This window comes from Pteropus vampyrus, unplaced genomic scaffold, assembly GCF_000151845.1.
Source record: "Pteropus vampyrus isolate Shadow unplaced genomic scaffold, Pvam_2.0 Scaffold539, whole genome shotgun sequence".
In the NCBI taxonomy this organism is placed as follows: Eukaryota; Metazoa; Chordata; class Mammalia; order Chiroptera; family Pteropodidae; genus Pteropus; species Pteropus vampyrus.
In genome coordinates this window covers 494665-512505 of record NW_011889320.1, presented here as the reverse complement: position 1 = coordinate 512505, position 17841 = coordinate 494665, and the positions used below count along the sequence as shown (strand labels likewise).

General features: G+C 44.9%; 1 protein-coding gene across 5 annotated transcripts in view; it reads right to left on the bottom strand.

Moving 5' to 3' along the window:
• DIS3L2 (DIS3 like 3'-5' exoribonuclease 2) overlaps positions 1-17841 on the bottom strand; it is a 296670-nt gene that overhangs the window by 126190 nt on the left and 152639 nt on the right. For 3 of the 5 annotated variants that reach the window (XR_002777885.1, XM_011383718.2, XM_023525183.1), the window contains exon 10: positions 2535-2614. Coding sequence is in view for 4 of the 5 variants with exons in the window: in XM_011383718.2 (XP_011382020.1) it covers positions 2535-2614 (80 nt within the window). In the remaining variant the exon portion in view is untranslated. Of the gene's footprint in view, positions 1-2534; positions 2615-8680; positions 8745-14062; positions 14152-17841 lie in introns of those variants that run through there. The other 2 variants (XM_023525184.1, XM_023525185.1) reach the window with 2 other exon arrangements.

Here is a 17841-nt window from a genome sequence, read left to right as displayed (position 1 = left end):
CAAAGGCCAACTGTAGAAGTGCCACCATAAAAACACTTGATTGACCAACTCGGGCCTTTTCAGATTCTTCCTTGACTCCTTTTCCATGTCCTTTTTCTGCAGCTCTGCCAAATGACCAGATGTTAATGACCCCGCTGGAATGCAAGAATATCTAAACAGATGGAAGGTAGCTGGTCGCCTGGTGCAGTGCGCTACTCGGCAGCCCTGTGATTTCTGGCACCTCATAATATTTTTTTATTACAAAATTTTTTTTCATTATAAAACTATTATTACTACATTATAAAAATGTGGAAACTAGAGGAAAGAGAAAAATCACTTATAAGCCCATCATCCCAACAAAATCCCTGTTTGCATCCTGGTGCGTCGTCTACTTTTCTTGAGGGCTCTCTGTACGTAGTTATTTGGACCACGTGTACGTAGCTTATTTGTATCCCACCGCCTCTAAAAAGGATTTGCAGCAGCTTATATAAACACGCGTCATCAGACAGACCATTCCATGTGGACGTACTCGCTCCGAAACCAGCCTGTCCTCCCCGCTCCCCAGTTTCCAACTCATGGATTCCAGCCATCTCCTTGTCATCCAGGTTGAAACTCCTGCCCCATCTTGGACCCCTCCCTCAACTCCAACATTCATTTCCATCGGTTCTCCTGTCGCCACCCCTTGCTCACACCCACCCTGCCCACCCTCATCAATATTACCACCACCTCCGGTCCAGGTCCTGACCACCGATGTCCCTAAGCGATTACAATGCTTCTCGGACTCGTTTCTCTGCCTCTACTTCCTCTCCTTTTCCTTCCTCTCGTACCACTAAATTGGTGTCCTCATTTTCACTGCTGTCCCTGAACGACAGACTGAAAACAGGCATTCACCTGCTCGACAAAGCATATTCTGTGGTTGGAAACTTACAAACATGCACAGTTTGCCCCGATCTACTTTTCTTGCCCTGTTACCACTGCCCCACATGAAACCTCTGCTGGTGATCTGGCACTCCGACACGTGTGCAGTGAGTGAGACAGGACAGACACATGCCTGCTCCCTGGTGTCCCTGCCAGGAGAATATCATCTGGGCCAGCCAAGATGGAGTAACAGGTATTAGACCTACCCTTCTGCCATTAACAACTATAAAAGTGGACAAAATCAACAAAGCAGCTGTTTTCAAGCATTAGACTACAAATGGAGTAGGGCTGTGAACCCAGAGAGAGGGCAATGCAGGAACGCCGTCCGCTGTTGCCTGGCTTTCTGCCTGGGGGCACTTTTCACACTGGGCTCAGGGGAGTGGGGCTCACGCCCACAGCCCTCTATGCCCAGGCCTCTGCACAAGGCGGAGATGGCTCAGGATGTGAGAAACCAATTCACTATTTGCTTTTTTAAGTAGGCAGCTCAAATTTTGGATTTAAAAAATATATTAATTCCTCTCAAATTTCCATGGGAACTTTTCTCTCTTTATGCTTTATCTTCCTTTCGATTTTCTTTAGCTGAAAATACTGAGCCATCTGGCCCCTAGTTTCAAGAAGGAACCCCACTAAAGGCAGGGAAAAGCATTTTTAGGCAACGACGCTTTCTGCCTCTCTGGCTTCTCTCTACCAAGCTTCTCTGCCTGTGACAGCCGAGAAGAGGCTACGCGCACTGAGCCCATGGAGTTTCGTGCCAATGGGACAGAAGAACACCTCCTCGATGTTTCAAAAGACTGGCCCACTGGGCCAGCAGATTGACACTGCAGAGTGGATACCCGCCACAGGCAAGGCATCCGAGGCCACGTTAGTGCCAGAGCCACGTTGGAGAGTGACTGAAGCCGAAGCAGGCACCCCGACAACGACCTAGTGAGGGGCGAGATGCAGCTAAGACTATAAGCAGCACGTCTGGGGAGACATTAAAATAGGGATTGGTAGGGTTTGCTCTTTTCGCGACCTCACTTCTTCCCCTTCACCCTACTGTAGTTTTCAAATCCCATTTTTTCCTGCTTAGCTCCAACCCAAAAGAATGTTTAAAGAGCACCTAATAGCTGCCTTTCACTACCTGCTGGATAGATGAAGACCTACTGGGAGCAGCATGCTTCTCCAGCTCAGCCCTGGAGGGGCATTCCTCAGGGCGGGGGTCTTCCCACTATCCCCTGCTGGGCATATCTTTGGAGAGCCCCTCTGAATCACCCCAATGTGTAGGGTCAATACAGGCCAAGTGCCGCACGCTTCCCCCCCGCCGGGCCTCTCTCCTCCAACACATCGCAGCCAAACTGCAGCTTCTGGACGCGCCAAGGCCTGGAATGAGCCCCTCTCCCTCACCGCTGCCTCCTCTGGGGCCTAAAGAGGGTCCTGGTGAGAGGATGTTTCTTATTCTCACCCTCACCGAAGTCACCACGGGAACACAATCCTTAGGTCACATACTTGTGTAGCCCTAGGGGCCTGGGGCAAATTCAGGGACAAAGCACACCCCAGCTTGCACATCACGCTGCCTCTGGAGTACGAGGCAGCCAGGCCGACTGCAAAGGTCTGCACGCCGTCTGCAACCCCAAATAGACTTGAAGGTTCCATCCTACCGTCAGCAAGTGGCTTGCAGGAGAGAGCGTCATCGAGGTCTCGGGCAGTCGATGGGTCGATGGTGAAGACACAGTCTTTTCTAAAGAAAGATTGAAGATATCATTAGCGAGTAATAGGAACTTTACCCACTGCAGCATAGCTTTAAAGCAGAGTTACTCTGAGTGCTCGCTTCGGCAGCATGTACACTAAGGAACAGTTACTTTGAAAATGTGCCAGTGACCGGCAGCAAAGTGGAGAGCAGCTCCTACAAGTCACTGAGAAGGGGTTCTCAGCAGACGTGAGACTGCTCCGCGAAGCCCCGGGACCTTCTCATTTTACTTCAGAATTTCTCAACTAACCTGCCCCACCCAACCCGGCCATTCTCACCATGTAAATACCTGAAGATCTGGGCAGAGTTTGGCCCCAGCTCTCCACGCCGTCTGCCCTTTGCTCCCCAGGCACTGGCCTGGAGATTGGGGTGCTCAGCAGTAACCCCTTCCCTTCCACACGCAGGCTCCCTAGTCAGTGCTCCCTGCTGCTACTGGACTCCTCCCAATTCTGTCTCTATTTTCTCTAGCAGTAGCAGCGCCACCGCTGCCATTGGCTAGTCTCCTTCCGACTCATCGACACTGATGATGGTGGCCCTCCTGGTGCTCGCCATGGATAGACTGGCTTCATTCTTTGTAAAGACACCTTTCCTCGTCCCGCTCCTCTGCTTGAAACGTCCCCCAAGCACTCGGAGGCTGCTAGGCCGCACGGGCACTAGCCGGCACAGCTCAAAGGACCTGCCTGGATCCGCTCCTTACTGTCCACCTTCCTTACTCCTAACGACCTCGACAGCCCTTTCCGACCCCTCGCGCTGACCCTCTTGCCACCACGATGCCCCAATTCCAAGACAATATTTAGTCTAAGATGCACCATCATTTCAATAATCGCTTTTTGGAGAAACAAACAACCCTATCACATTAAATATATATCTTGATTTTAATGTACTTCAGGATTTCAGAAATGTTAAAAAAAAAAAAAGAAGACTCTTAAATGGTAACTGGATAACCAAACTATGGTGCAGCAACACAATGGAACACCACTTAGAAACAAAAAGAACAAATATGTCTGATTTCATCTTTTTGAGAATGTCTTATAAATGGAATCACACATTATGTAAGCTTGTGAGATACCATCAGCGTAGTATTATACTATCAGTGTAGTATTATACCACCAAAATAACACCTTTGAGACTCAGCCAAGTTTTTGTGTGTTTGTAAGCACTGATCGGTGGTTCCCACGGGCTGGGTTGGAGGAAGGTATGATTATAAAGGGGTGCTCATTCTGGGGGAGCAGAGCTTTTCTATATCTTGATTATGGTGGCAGTTATATGAATCTATACATGTGTTAAAAGTCATAGACTTGTACAACAAAGGTCAATTTCACTGTTTATTAATTTAAAAATTAAAAAAGTTTAAATGTGATTTCCGAATTAAGGAAAGAAAAAAATATGTGTTTATTAATAGAGCTGACCGATAGGTGCTAGAATTATGGACTTTTTTCCTTTATACCGGTATATATTTTTTTTGAAATTTTCACTAGAGTTAAGTACTACTTTCATATAAATGGGAAAAATTCCCACTGTCGAGAATGTCCCCCAGTCAAAAATAATTGTCAGATACATGACGTTGTTTCTGATGATGTTTAGCGATCTCGTAGACCCATATTGCTTAATATAGTCAATACCTTTAAAATCAGGAACCTGGTGAAACCATGAACTCACTGGTACACTAAGAGAAGAGGGCGGGGAAGGGTGGGTGCTGCTCAGGTGGAGAAAACAAGGGCGTTTGGAGAGCTGTCCCAGAAAAAGAGATTCATTGGGAGGTCTCACTATTTCACGAAGAGGCACACACAGTGTGGGGAATATTAATGTTGAGGTCTCCGGATAGAAATAACTTCTGTCCACTGACTCAATGGGTAATTATGCGAGAATGCCAGAGGAAAAGAGAAACACCGATGTCCCCTGGAAAACGAGCTCCCCAAGTTTGTGTTCCAGGGCTACGAACACAGGGAGCAACTCACAGTGTTTGCTGAGTGAATAAATGCGTGCACGCTGACAGGAAAAGACAGAGAGGTGAACTTAGTCCTGACTTCACAGTAATGGGCTTTCAATTGTTGAGGATCTTGAACTTGATTCACAAGGGAAGGAACTGTCTGCTTCTTGCTTCTTTTTGTATCCCCTGTAAAAGCTACCAAAATGCTTTATACGTGCTGAGTACTCAATAAATACTTGATGAACTGCAACTGAACGTCAGACTTGGTGGTAGGAATATTTTTCAGTGTAATGACGTCATGAAAAGCTGAAAGAGCATCCCTCCAGCCAGCTAAATAAATAAATAAATAAACAAACAAATAAATAAACAAACAAACAAATAAATAAATAAATAAAACGCTCTTAGCTTGGTGGGGGCCAGAGGCGACCGATTAACTTGGGAGAGTTGATTAAGAAGCTATACTTCTTAAAATTAAATGTCTCTGGGTGATTTGAGACTTTTATTTCTACGTGTGAATGACAATGCCCAATAAAACATTTCCAGTCTTGAACTGATTCAGCCATATGTAACAGAGTAAAACTAGAAGGTTTCAATTATTAGTTTGTCAGTCTTCTTTGAAAGGATCCACAAACTGTTTCTGAGAAAAATCTTAGGCTAACCCGTAAGCACTCAAACCAATTTTCTACTTTCAAAAACTCTGCTCTTAAAACCAGAAACATAAAAGTCTAAATTAAAACAACTCCAAGAAACAGCACTCAGGAAAGCTTGCTGGAAAGACATACCATCCAAACATTATTCTTGACCAGGGGCTGGCAAACTACAGCTCACAGGCCAAATCGGCCTGCCACCTGTTTTGAATGGCCAGCAAGCTAAGAATGGTTTTTGCATTTTTAAATGGTTGAAAAAAATGGAAAAAAAATTATTTCATAACACATGAAAATTACATAAAATTCAAATTTCAGTATCCATAAATGAAGTTTTATCGAAACACAGCCATACTTTTTCGATACAATGGCAGAGTTGAGTAGTTATGACAGACTGTATACTTCGACTACCCATTGGCCCTTAGCAGAAAGTCTGCTGATCCCTGTTTCAGATCGTTTTTCAATGTGCCAAGTGCTTTAATTTTTTAAAAAGGTCTTGTGATAGAATCAGTTTGAGAAATGCTGAGCCAATAGCTTAACTGTGGGACTCTCAGGGCCTTCAACATGCTGGTATCACACAGCTCTCGCCAGACTCATCTGCTCTTGGCATAGAGTGTGTGCGTGTGTGTGTGTGTGTGTGAGTGCGTGCGTGTGCGTGTGCGTGTGAGAGCGCGTGCATGTGTGAGTGGCAGAGCGCCTCCCAGATGCAAGGCTCCTCTTGGCACAGTGTGTGTGCGTGTGCGTGTGTGTGTGGCAGAGCGCCTTCCAGATGCAAGGCTCCTCGGGAGAGTGCCCTTTCAGACGAGATGAACTGCACAGGAACACCCTGCACAGGCCTCCAGTGGGGTCCTTGTCCCACATGGGGCCTTGCCACCAAGCCCACCCCAAGGAACACGGCAAGAAGTCAACCAAGTGGCTATGCTATGCACGGCAGGGATGCTGATGAGGGCCTTGTCCATGTCACCCTCAGTGCCCCTTTTATGGGGGAAGTTTAGGAAGTACAGGGACCCACTCTTCTCTTGAGCTGATGGTTTATTTATATCTTACAGACACGTGAATTTTATCTTTTTAGATTTCCCTCCTTGCTTTGGCTGCTAGGACTCAGAAAAGACATCTGTGACTTGACTCCGGAGGATCTTGTTTGTAGTTTGAACTTGGTGAATTAACCTTTATCCTGGCTGTGCCTAAGTTTTCTATGCATAGATTTAGTTAACCTCATATCCTAATTGTTAAAAAAAAGTCACTGCATTATATGTATATCTGCGAGTTGCCTTGAATCATTTCTTCTAAAGCAGGGTATAAACGAACATGCACGTTGAGGGGATGTGGGTTGGCAAAGAGGCCTTCGGTGTGGGCTACCAAGAGAACTAACCTCTAGACAGAGTAAAACTCACAGGGCCCCCAGCAAGTACTCGCACGGTAGCTGTGGCTCCAACTTGCTCTCTCACCACGGACAGCTGGGACAAGCAAGGGGACAGTGAGGGACCCTGAGCGACCCCAGTCCTCAGTGCTGAGAGCCAGCGATTTAATCTGTTGTTATCGCCACGGCTGCGGGTCGGCCACGACGTGGTGCACGAGGGCTCCTTCTGGTCGTGGGCCACTGCGGCTGGGAGCTGCTGGCCTTGGCACTGGGGAGCCCGGCCCCCCTCCCCGGGCGGTGCACCGTGCGGCTGTTCCACTCTGTTAATGTGCCTGGGATTTTACTGGCTCCTTTTCTGGAAGGCTTTGGTCTCACAACCTGCAGGGAGCAGCCCAGTTTGCCAGCTTTCAGAACCTGTGAGACCAAATATTTAGAGTTCCGCAACAATGGTTAGAAAGAAGCTAACCCTGACCCACAGAACGCAAAGTGCCAGGTGGGGGAGGGAAAGAACGAGACTCCAGTTCATGAGGCTGCAGAATTCCAGTTCAGAGCGATGTTATGTAACCCAAATTTCTGAAGGCACGTGACTGGAGGGCTTAGTAGAACTTTTTAAAGTGACAGAAACTTCTAAGATAGTTTTACTCAAAGCCATTGGTCTGGGAAAAAACACAGGAAGGATAACTAAGAGCCTTCCGTAATCCCGTAAGACCGGGCCAAGAATCCCAGGAAATAACAAAAGCGTAGAAACAGATTCTGTTCCTCTGTCACTCACACTCTCTCCCTCTGACTTTGCATCTTCCTCCTCCTCAAGGTACCAGCATCTCTGCCTCCTTGCAGCTGGAACAGCTGTCTAGTCTCCACAGCAGCTTTTACTCACCACTTTGTCACTATTCACCTCGCTGGATTTTGGCCATGGCCGCTACCATATCACAGAAATTGCTCTCCCCAAGGTCATAGTGCTGCCAGATTAATCGTCTTTAAAAAAGCCTGCGTTAGATCGAGAACCTTCATCAACTCCTTACTAAAATGGAAATTCAGCTTCGAATGCAGAGCCTTTCAGGTATGGCCCTCACCTAGATTTTTCCGGTTAGATGGCGCACTCCCAATGCGTATCTTCTGTGCCAGACTCTTCTCCGCGTCCTCTGGCCTCCGAGACTCTGGTCGTGCTGCTCCTGACACTGGTCATTTCCTCACCGACTGCCAGCATTTACGAGCCGCCTGGCTTTTGAAGGCCTGGCTGCAATGCCATCTTTTTCCTAGGCAACCTCTGTGGCCCCCTGGTGGGAGCTGCCTCTCCCTGCCTGCCATGCCCACGCCTATGACCTGTCTCGCTCTGATGGCACTGGCCACTGCCCCCAACTTACGGACATGTCTTATCGCACTGACAAGGCTGGGAGCTCTTCAAGGTCTGGCTGCCCCTGCGTCTCTCCTAGCACACCGAAGGCACACGTGCAAGGAGCGGCAGGTGGATAAGCGAATGAGAAAATGACCGAAGAGCTCTCTTTAGCACTTTTCCATTCGATTTCGCAACTGTGTCTTGGGAAAAACATTTAGGGTTAGAACTCATGACCTCTTGGCACCCAAATCTGCGGTCACACCACAGTGCTGCTGTTTCCCAGGGTGTCCTTTTCCATCTTCATCCCAACCTCTTTTCTCATAAAACGGTGTTTTACACACTGCGGTTCAGGGACCATTTCTAGACTAGTGAAACGGCCAGAGGCCCTCCACGTCCGTGACGCTCTCCTCGCTAGCAGGCGATCCCCGTGAGAGGATCTGGGTCGATGGTGAATGGGGGGAAAGGAATGAAAAAAAATTTAAGAGGATAAAGAATAAAATTTCTCTTTTACTCAAACACTTTCTTAGATTAGATGATATCAGCCTTTATAAAGAAACCAAAAATTTTTATTTACTGTAAACTGGAGCAAAAAAAAAAAAGAGCTGAGCAGCTGGAGCACTCCATCCATGGCGACGTGTCCCTAAGGGGGACGGGAGGAGCTCAGCCAGCTGGGCCGCGATGGTCCAGTCAAGTCAGATGTTGACTCCATCTGTGCTTCCACCTCACCTTGACCTTCCTCGGGGCCGGACCAACCTCTTCTCTTGCAGGCAAAGGGAGCTGGGATCATCATTCAAACCTCGGTCTACCCCCTGGGTGCAGTGGGCTGGACCTTTCGCTTTTTCTGACGGCAGCTGTGGATATGGTAATACTCTATCACTCAGTTCTACTGCCACAACAGATGCTAACAAGTCTGACGGTAATCACAGATTTTTCAGAACAGAAAAAGACTTAGGTCTGTTTAAAGCAGAAAGAGACCTTGGTCCATCTGTCCCTCCTCTTCCCCCCGGTGATGAAGTGACACATGCAAGGACATGGGGTGAGCAGAAAGAAATGACGCAATGCCCTGGGCAGGTTCTTTCAACCTGGCCCGGGGTCTTCATCTAGGGTCGGCAGAAGGTCTCCCCCAAGCTTCAGCAACATTGTAGACCAAGTGGTTACTTTCTAAAGGACAGTGATAAGATAAGACGGAATCGGAACCGACTGAAATGACCTCCCCTTTTACATTCATTCACTCACTGAACCTCTCTTAATACTTCGAAAAATGACACTCTGGAGCAGAGGCCACAAGACAAGGCTGGCCTGGAAATATGGGAGCCAAAGACTACAGCATGTGCCAGGAAAGCCACGGTTCAAACTCAGAGAATATGCTATAATTAACTTTCTTTTCTTCAATTTTCATTTTAAAAAATGTCAAACACTCAGGAAAGCTAAATGAATAGAAAAATGCACATCCATTTTCATAATCTCATCAAAATTCATCAAATGTCAACACTTTGCTATTTTTGCTTTATCTTTCTCACCCCCATTCCTCCCTTCATATAGCTATTTTTTTAAACATCTGAACTATTTAAAATTATGTTGCAGAGATCATGATACTTGAGCCCTCCATACTTTAGCATGCATCTCTAAGAAAGAGGGCATTCTTCTACAGAATGACAATACCTTTTAGTGAGCAGAATTAGAAAATACTGGGTTAAATCATAGGCATTGCTCATATTTGACTACTTGTGGCATAAAAACGGGCAGTTTCATGTGGTTCAGCCTGACATACTGTTTAAAAATCATGCAATCATACCGACACCTCCCACTGGAATCTAACGCCACAGAGTTCCTCCTCGCTGGCTCTCGTGCCGTCCATATTTACATCTTCATCCCAGTGAGAACCTCAGCTCCCAAACACCTCAATACTCAAAAGAGTTTCAGAATTATAATCCCAGTTCCATTAGCATTAAAGAACCTATTACATTTAAGATTTCTTTGGAGTTTTATACTTAGAATGTAGTCACTAAGGGTATATAGTCAGAGTGATCAAATACACAGTACCCAAAAGTTACTCGAATTAATTTTTTTTTTTCTGTACGTAGTGACGTTTGGTAAACATTAGGACCATCTGTTTTTGTTTTATGTCACTCTTAGAGATGTTGCTTTTATCTCCTTTTAGATTTGATTTGATTTTATTGCTGAATATTTAAAACATTGAAATGTTTCAAAGTTCAAGTGTACTCAGAGAAGTCTTATTCTCACTGCATCCTTCTTTCTCAGGCCCACCTATCATCCCCTAGAGATGACTATTATCGTTTTCTGGTTTACTCTTTCTTCTGCTTTCCTTTTTGATAGATTTTTTTTTCTTATTTGCTCTCTTTTCCTACACAAACAGTTGAATACTATAAAACCTCTTTGGCAACTTGCTTTTTCACTTAACAATAAATCCTAAAAATTACTCCGTATCAGTTCAGGGATCAGAATCAGAGAATCGTTAAGAGTGGCAAGTTCCTTAGAAGTCGCCTTGTTCCAAATCTTATCATCAAAATACCTCCAAACCAAAAAAATCAATCAGGTAGATCAGCTCACCTCTCGAATACTTGGGACAAGGAGGCCATGGAGTTCACCGCCTCGCCAGACAGGCCATTCAACTTTAGAGAGCTCTACCTATGAGAAAGTACTTCCATATTCTGAACTGCAATCTGATTCAGAGAAACTTCATAATTTGGCCCTTTGTAGCCATGAAGAATTAGTTGGCTTCCTCTTTAACCATGCAGCCCTTCAAACGTGACTTTTCCCAAGAAAGAGGCCCATCTCTTGTTCTAAATGATTCACAACTGTGTAATCATAGCTCTTTTCATAAATTTTCACTTATTTTGTGTCAAGATCAAATCGAAGTTGTAGAGACCAGCGAGGGATCAATGTGAAGAAGGTTACCAGAGGTCAAGAGAAAGAAGGTGAGAATTCCTTTATTCAGTGTTTACCGGGCATCTACTGCTCTCGATGTTTGGGGCACATTTGAAAACGAAGCCTCCTATCCACTTACATTCTAGTGGGAGAGGGGCCAGAAAGGAGACAGAATTGTACTGAAGTACGGCGGAGGGAAAAGAAAGAAAAGAATGTTAGAACAGAGCAAGGAGGGCTCAAAGTACTGACTGTGATTATACGTAGGCGAGTCGGGCAGGCCTCAGTGAGACGAGGTTATTTGAAAATGACTTACTTGAAAGAGGTGAGGGAGTGAGCCACGGCTCTGTGGGAGAGGAAGGCGTGGGTGGAAAGGCCCATGATCCACCGAGTTAGTTAACCCGAAGGCGCTGAGCCCCTGGTACGACTCAGCCAAGAAAGTCTGCACGTAGAGCAGAGACGGCTTGGCTGCGCGCTCGTTACTTCCTGTCCAAGAAGTTTTAAATCCAGGCTTGCAGGCGTTTAGAGGCGGCTCTGCGTGCCCACCAGAGGAGGAGAGCCGCAGAGCCCCACTGGGCCCAGAGGTCTTCCTGCCCACAGCTTGCTCTGAGCATCTCCCTGCCTTCCTTTACCTCTGGTAGAAGGGTTTTCCTATAATCCAGATTTCAAATGCCAGATTGGGGTTATTTTAAAAGAGGCTATGAGAATACTGTTTGATAGAACTTACTTTTTAAAATAGGACGAAATGAAGTAGCATTAGGCTTCCAGGAAATGCTCCCACAAAAGGATCAAATATCTAGGCCCCCAGATATAGAGTGTTAAGAGTTTAGCATAAAAAGTTCTATGCAGTGTATAAAATCTTCACAGAATATGAACATAGTAGAGGTCTTCGCTACGTGGGAAACCTCACTCTCATCAGAAACACCTTCTCCCCCCCTTTTTCCCTCCATCTCTTAGAAATCACCTCTTGAGAATACAGAATTATAATAATGGTATGATTTTTTTACTCTCTTTTTGTGGATGGGGAAACTGAGGCTCAGAGAGATTAAGTAATGTGTCTCGGGTCACAGAAATACAGAGCTTTGATTAAATGGGACAGGGATTCAAAAGAGAAGGTGTTAAAAGAAGTTAATTAGACTCAGCAGTTTTATTTCAATGGAAGCTGACTTTTTTTTCTAGTTATCCTTAGCTCTGTATTTTATCATAAAATTTAAACACCCCAGAAACATTTTGGCTGAAATAATAATACCCAAATTTCTTTCCAGAAAATGTTTCTCTATAGTTGACTAAGTTGACTCCATTTTTAGGTACCCAGTATGGCAGCTTTTAATCCTGAATCTGAAAATCTGCATTCAGGGTTCTGATATCGAGTTTATTCAAAGTGAGTATTCCTTAGTTTGTCAGAGAAAGTCAAGTCCCAAGTACTTTTTTGGAGGAGGGATATACAAAAATAGGAAAGGAAGCCAAAAAAAGAATATGCATAGACATTCATTTTACTTAGGTATACTACATTTTTAAATTTGCTTTACAATTTCCAGAAGAGATACAGCTGATGTGTAAAAATAAAACAGAAATTATAACCAAATTTTAAAATGACTTTATCAGAGCCTTAAACACAATGCCAGGGTAAAAGCTAGTATTTAATGGATTTAAATACTAGTGGGCAGAATTAAGAATAGTCACAAAGTCAAGGAATTAACTATGTCTAGACAGCTCTCCTAGATTTCTATTTGAGGAACAGGATTTTTTTTTTCTCATCCTTTGAATTCCCAAGCTAGGAATTCAGAACCTGCTGTTGAAAGGATCATCATCCTTAATTCTCAATCCATTTATCAGGCTAAAATGCAAATGTAAGTGGTGAATGCATTTCAACAGCCCTGGAGCTCCAAAGAACCTTCTCAGGGAACATGCTGAGATTACTGGGGAAGGGTTAAGCCACCCCTATTTTTCAGATCTGAAAACAGTTGTTCTGATATGAGAAGAATCATTACAATGGTGCCAGCTCCCTTCTATAAAAGCTATACACATTTTTTGCACAACCGTATGATTGTTATGGCAACCATAAAAATGGAACTATCATTCTTCAAATTACACACTACCCATACTGGATTACCTACATACGTTTGTTCTTCTGCATTACCCAGAATTTCTTTTCAGAAAGCGCTATGTTTGTCCTATAGATGTTTAGGAGTAAGATAAAGTGGTCTCTTTCAAAGGGAGAGTCCACGACAATGAATCTTTCAAAAGCCCAGCTCTTAGAGAATTCTAGGGCTCCCCTGTCAAGGTTTTTAATCCCATGGTCACTAGGAGGCCTCAAAATATTCCCCCTGGGAGGCAGGGGAACTGCCTGGAAAATGTATTCCCAAATGATTGTTTCTTATTAAAAGGATGATTAGAGCACCATGAATGGGCCATAACAGATCTTGCCCAGTTCTGTAACATACTGAGAATGTTTACTGGAGCCCCAGAGTAGTGAGGTGGGAGGCTTAAGAGATATGTACAAGCATTTTAATTAAATTTTGTGCTGAAAAGAATAACTACTTGAATATATCAAACAAAAATGTCAAAATAAATGTCTGTTACATTTCAGGATGTTCAGGGTGTCTATTACTTTGGCCAACATGAGTAGAACTTTGTAATTTTATCGGACAAAAAAGTGTGACTTTTTTCTTCTCATTAATGGGGAAGACCAAGTCTAGTCTTGTATGTCTTTTAAATAGTCATTTTGGGCCAGAATCCCATTTCATTGTTCACAGAGCTGATTCTATAGTTTTTGTTGGTTTGTTTTTAAAGCAGGCTGATAATGACTTTCTGGCTGATTTTAATATTAAATACTTAGATTTTGAAAGGAAAATGTGTTCATAATTACTGTTTACTCCAAAGAATTTCCAAATAATGCACTGAATCTCATCTAGTTTTCCTTTCTCAAGAACATAAACACAAACAAAAACTAACCAAAAAATGAACCCCACAAAGTCTCCCCGTGCGGTGGGCAGGGTGAGTCAAGCTCTACTAGCAGCACCCCGAGTTACCGTAAGCACTCCCCTGGCTGCAGAACCACGTGAGACACAGGGAACGACTTCTCCGCCCCCGTCCCATCTTCGGGAGAGGAGGGCCCTCCCCCAGTGACCGCAGATGGCCCCATCTACAATCTGGACCTCTTCCCGCACCTTCAGAGTTTAGGTCTCCCTCCGCGCTCCCTGTACCTCAGCTCAGTCCTTATTACCCAGTGCTAAGCCAGCTTCGGACTGATCCTGAATTCACAATCCTACCTCCTTTTCCTACTGAAGCAGCGCTCCCCAAATGGACTCCAGTCTCCTCTCTTCTCCTGCCTTTCAGATCCTTTAGCATCTGGCCACCAGGGTGAAGTTCCTAAAACACAGCATTAGCTTATGCTCCTTTCTCAAAAACCTTCACTAGCTTCCAGCTATCATGGCACCATAGTCTTCAGCTTGGCATTCAATACCCTCCATGAGCTGGCTTCACACTGTTTTTCCACTCTTACTTAAGATGACTTACCGTCATTGACAAGTGTCCCCAGCAAACCAGCTCTGCTACACGTCCTGAATTAGTGACTTGTGTAGATTCATCACCCGTTCTTCTAGACTTTATTCTCTTCTAAAGAAAGAACTGTTTTTCTCAATTGTGTACTTTTCAATCCTAACAATATCTATTTCTGGGTCTTGTAACAGTAGAGATAATATTTACTGAATTGAATCTTTAAAGGGCTCCTTCAACGTCAACCACTGGGACGGGCTGAGGCTGTGGCAGAGCCATGAATGACGTTCACCTCAGAATTTACCAGAAGTACTAATGTATCTGTGAGAAGCAGAGTTTACTTCGTGGCTGTCTTAGGACCTTGGGGCCTCAGAAAATGGCCCAAGAGAACTTTCTAGGTTTAGAACCAAAGGCCTTTTGGTTATGAATATACTGATACTCAAGGGTAGAACAAAAAAATGGGGAGTGTGTGCTAAGGAGAAACAGAATTTGAAGGCAGAGGATAGTCTGAAAATTTTACTCTACACAGGACTTAAACATCTTTTTGGTGAAACAATGTGCCTTAATGCTTATCAGAAAGAAAGAAGGAACAATAGTTTATCAAGCAGAATGTAGGCCAGACCCTGTGCCAAACATTATACGTGTTACTACACTTTATCCCTGCCATAACCTCATGAGGACGACAGTACCTGCGTACCCCTGTCAACTTGTAAAGAAAACGAGGCTCAGAGAAGTTAAGTAACTTGCCCAGGAATATATACCTAGAAAGTGGCAGAGGGAGTGATGATTCAAGCCAGATTTGTCTCTAACACCCATATGAAATGAATGTTCTTATATTTTGGCCCTGTGATAGCAGGATCATTTAAAAGTTTCAAACTTCTGGGATAGAAAAATAATCAGTGAATGCAGATATCCTGACGCTCACTTTCCCAAACCAGGACAAACCAAACCTCGCCCTAGAATTTGGAACTGGGACCAAAAAAGGGTGAGGAGGATGAGGAGGAAGGTGGTGAGAACTCGGGGACCCTCCAGGGGCTGGGGTAGCTGGTAGGCAGCAGCAGCCAGCCCTCCGAGCAGTCGGAAGCACAAGAGGCTAGTCTGAGGGAAGACGGGATCATGTGGGCAGAGAGCAGGAGAGGAAGAAATGAAGAACGAAGCCTTCTTGGGTTTCCTGCCGCACTTCAGTCCTTGGTTTCCTGCCCTTGGGTTCTGGGAGTCACCACAGGATCCTTAAATTCTTCCCTTTCTGCTTAAGAGAGCTCTAGTGGTTTCTGTTATTTGGGACCAAAAAAGTCTTAATTAATGCAACAGCTGTGGAAAGTTTCCTAGAATGGCTAACTTGTCGTGGCTTTCCCTGTGCTTCCCCTGAACAAGCCGTGACAGGATGTTGCAGTGATGCTTCCATACGCCCACTCCTGGGGGCGCGAGGAGTGTGTGAGGGGTGGGGAGCCGGGGGAGGGCATGGCCAAACACTAATATCAAGGTTCTATTTCAAAAGCAAATCAACTTAAAAAAAAAAGATAGCTTTTGTAATTCAAACTGCACAAATTACAATGCTATACCATTTTTCGGCCAGTAGGGATCTGAAGAAGGCTCTCACTTCTTTTTTCTCAATATGGGGGAGGGGACGTGTGTGGTGTTTTGGTTGATTTGGTGTTTTAGATTGATTTTCTTAAAAAAATGTTTACCAAGGATGTGGATTTAAGAAGGTGGAGACACGTGAGGACGGTGGCCGGAAGCTTCCTGACCGCTGACGTGAATTCGAGTCCCAGCTCGGCCCCTCTCGGCCGTGAGACCTGGGGCAAGTGACTAACACTTGCCTGAGCCACAGTTTCTTCATCTGTGAAATAGGAATAATTATTTCACGGGGCTGTTTTAATGATTAAATAAGGTATTACATAAGTATAAAATAATTAAATGGGATTATCCATATATGGGATTATCCATATAAAGAGGTATAAAAGAAGCATTTGATAAATGACACGTTTTGGTACGTATATACTTATCATATTAACAACAAGGCTAAATTTCTTTATCCTGGATATTTGTTTGGGCTGACCATCGATGGAGGTGACCTGCTACCAGAGAACTGATTTTTCTCTTGGTACGTCCTCTGGTGTGTGTCAAACCCCAGGGCAGAGAAGACAGGAGAGGGACACTTGCTGAGTGCCTACTACGTGCCCAGCACTGTCCCAGGTTTGACAGTCGAGATTATGCTAGTGATTTAATATTTTCAAAGTAACTCTATTTCAAAAAGAAACGATTAAATATGACTATAGAAAAGGATAATTGAAGACACATTTAAAGTATTATTATGCTTGTGGGAACACTCCTATCCTAGGAATTCTAATTACATCTGTAAGACCACAGAAGAACTGTTTAAACAATCACAATTTGAAACTCTTGATTCTCCCATATACAAACTTTGGTTTAATTCCACCAAGTCACCTCTCAGGCAAAAAGATTATAGGGCAACTTTACATTTGCGCATTAAGAGTAAATATAAAATAACAAGACCAATTTCTTCGCACCCCTAAGAGAACTTCTATGCACATCGGTGTCCTATGAAAGTTACCAAGAAACTCCATACACTTAATTCACGTAACGCCACAATTGCTCAAAAGGTTTCTGGAATTCTTTAAAAACTACTTTCTAAGCCAATTCATGAGCTTCACAAGAAAATCAGTTTTACTACTTTATAATTATACTTTATTTTTTTTTGAAGTTGTATTATCCAGCTTGATCACCACCTGATTTACCACTCTTGGCTCTAAATTGACTTGGCTGCTTCCAGAAATCAAAGCCACTCTCAAAAAATGAAGACGTGCCATTGTTGAAAATGTGCCTCAGGCTCTGAAGGCAATTTCCAAAGAGGGGTCCAACCCCCGCTGTCCTCCGCCGCCCCTTCCCCACAGCGAGCTCAAGTCCTCATTCTCAAAAACACCCTTGGGACGCCGCTGCCGCCGAGGCCCAGCTCACCTCCTCCGCCCCAAAAGGCTCCGTAAAAGGGGTGTTTATACTCGGCCTCCCACCTTTTCATCTCTTCCACTCGGCTGACCCCGCTGCAGCAGGGCTCAGGGGAGCTCGCCGCTGCCTGGAACTTGTCATCAGCTCTCCCTTTTCTTTCTCTTTAACTCTTCTAATATCCTCCTTTCTGTGCCCCGAACCCCACTTTTCCTAAGAAGCTTCCCCCCTCAAACGCTGGAGCTCTTCGCAGTCCGCCACGCCCTCTCCCTGCTTCAGGCCGCATGCTCACGGGGTGCACCTGTCCACTCTGGCGGCTGACAGCGACCCGCGAGCACCTGAATGATGGCTGCAGCCTGGCTTCGCGCCACACGCCAGACCCGCGTCTCTTTCTGCCTCCTAGACACCCCGTTCAGTACTCCACACTGACTCATAACCACGTTTCACTCACCTTGCCCCATCCAAGCATTTGCTCTTGCCCTCTAGCTCACGATCTCGGATCTTCCTGAACTTCGCCTTGGCCTAAGGTTACTGACACAGTTCAAGGGCCGTACAGGCATGTCCCCCTACTGAGAGGTCTCCTCAGAGGATATCGGCTAC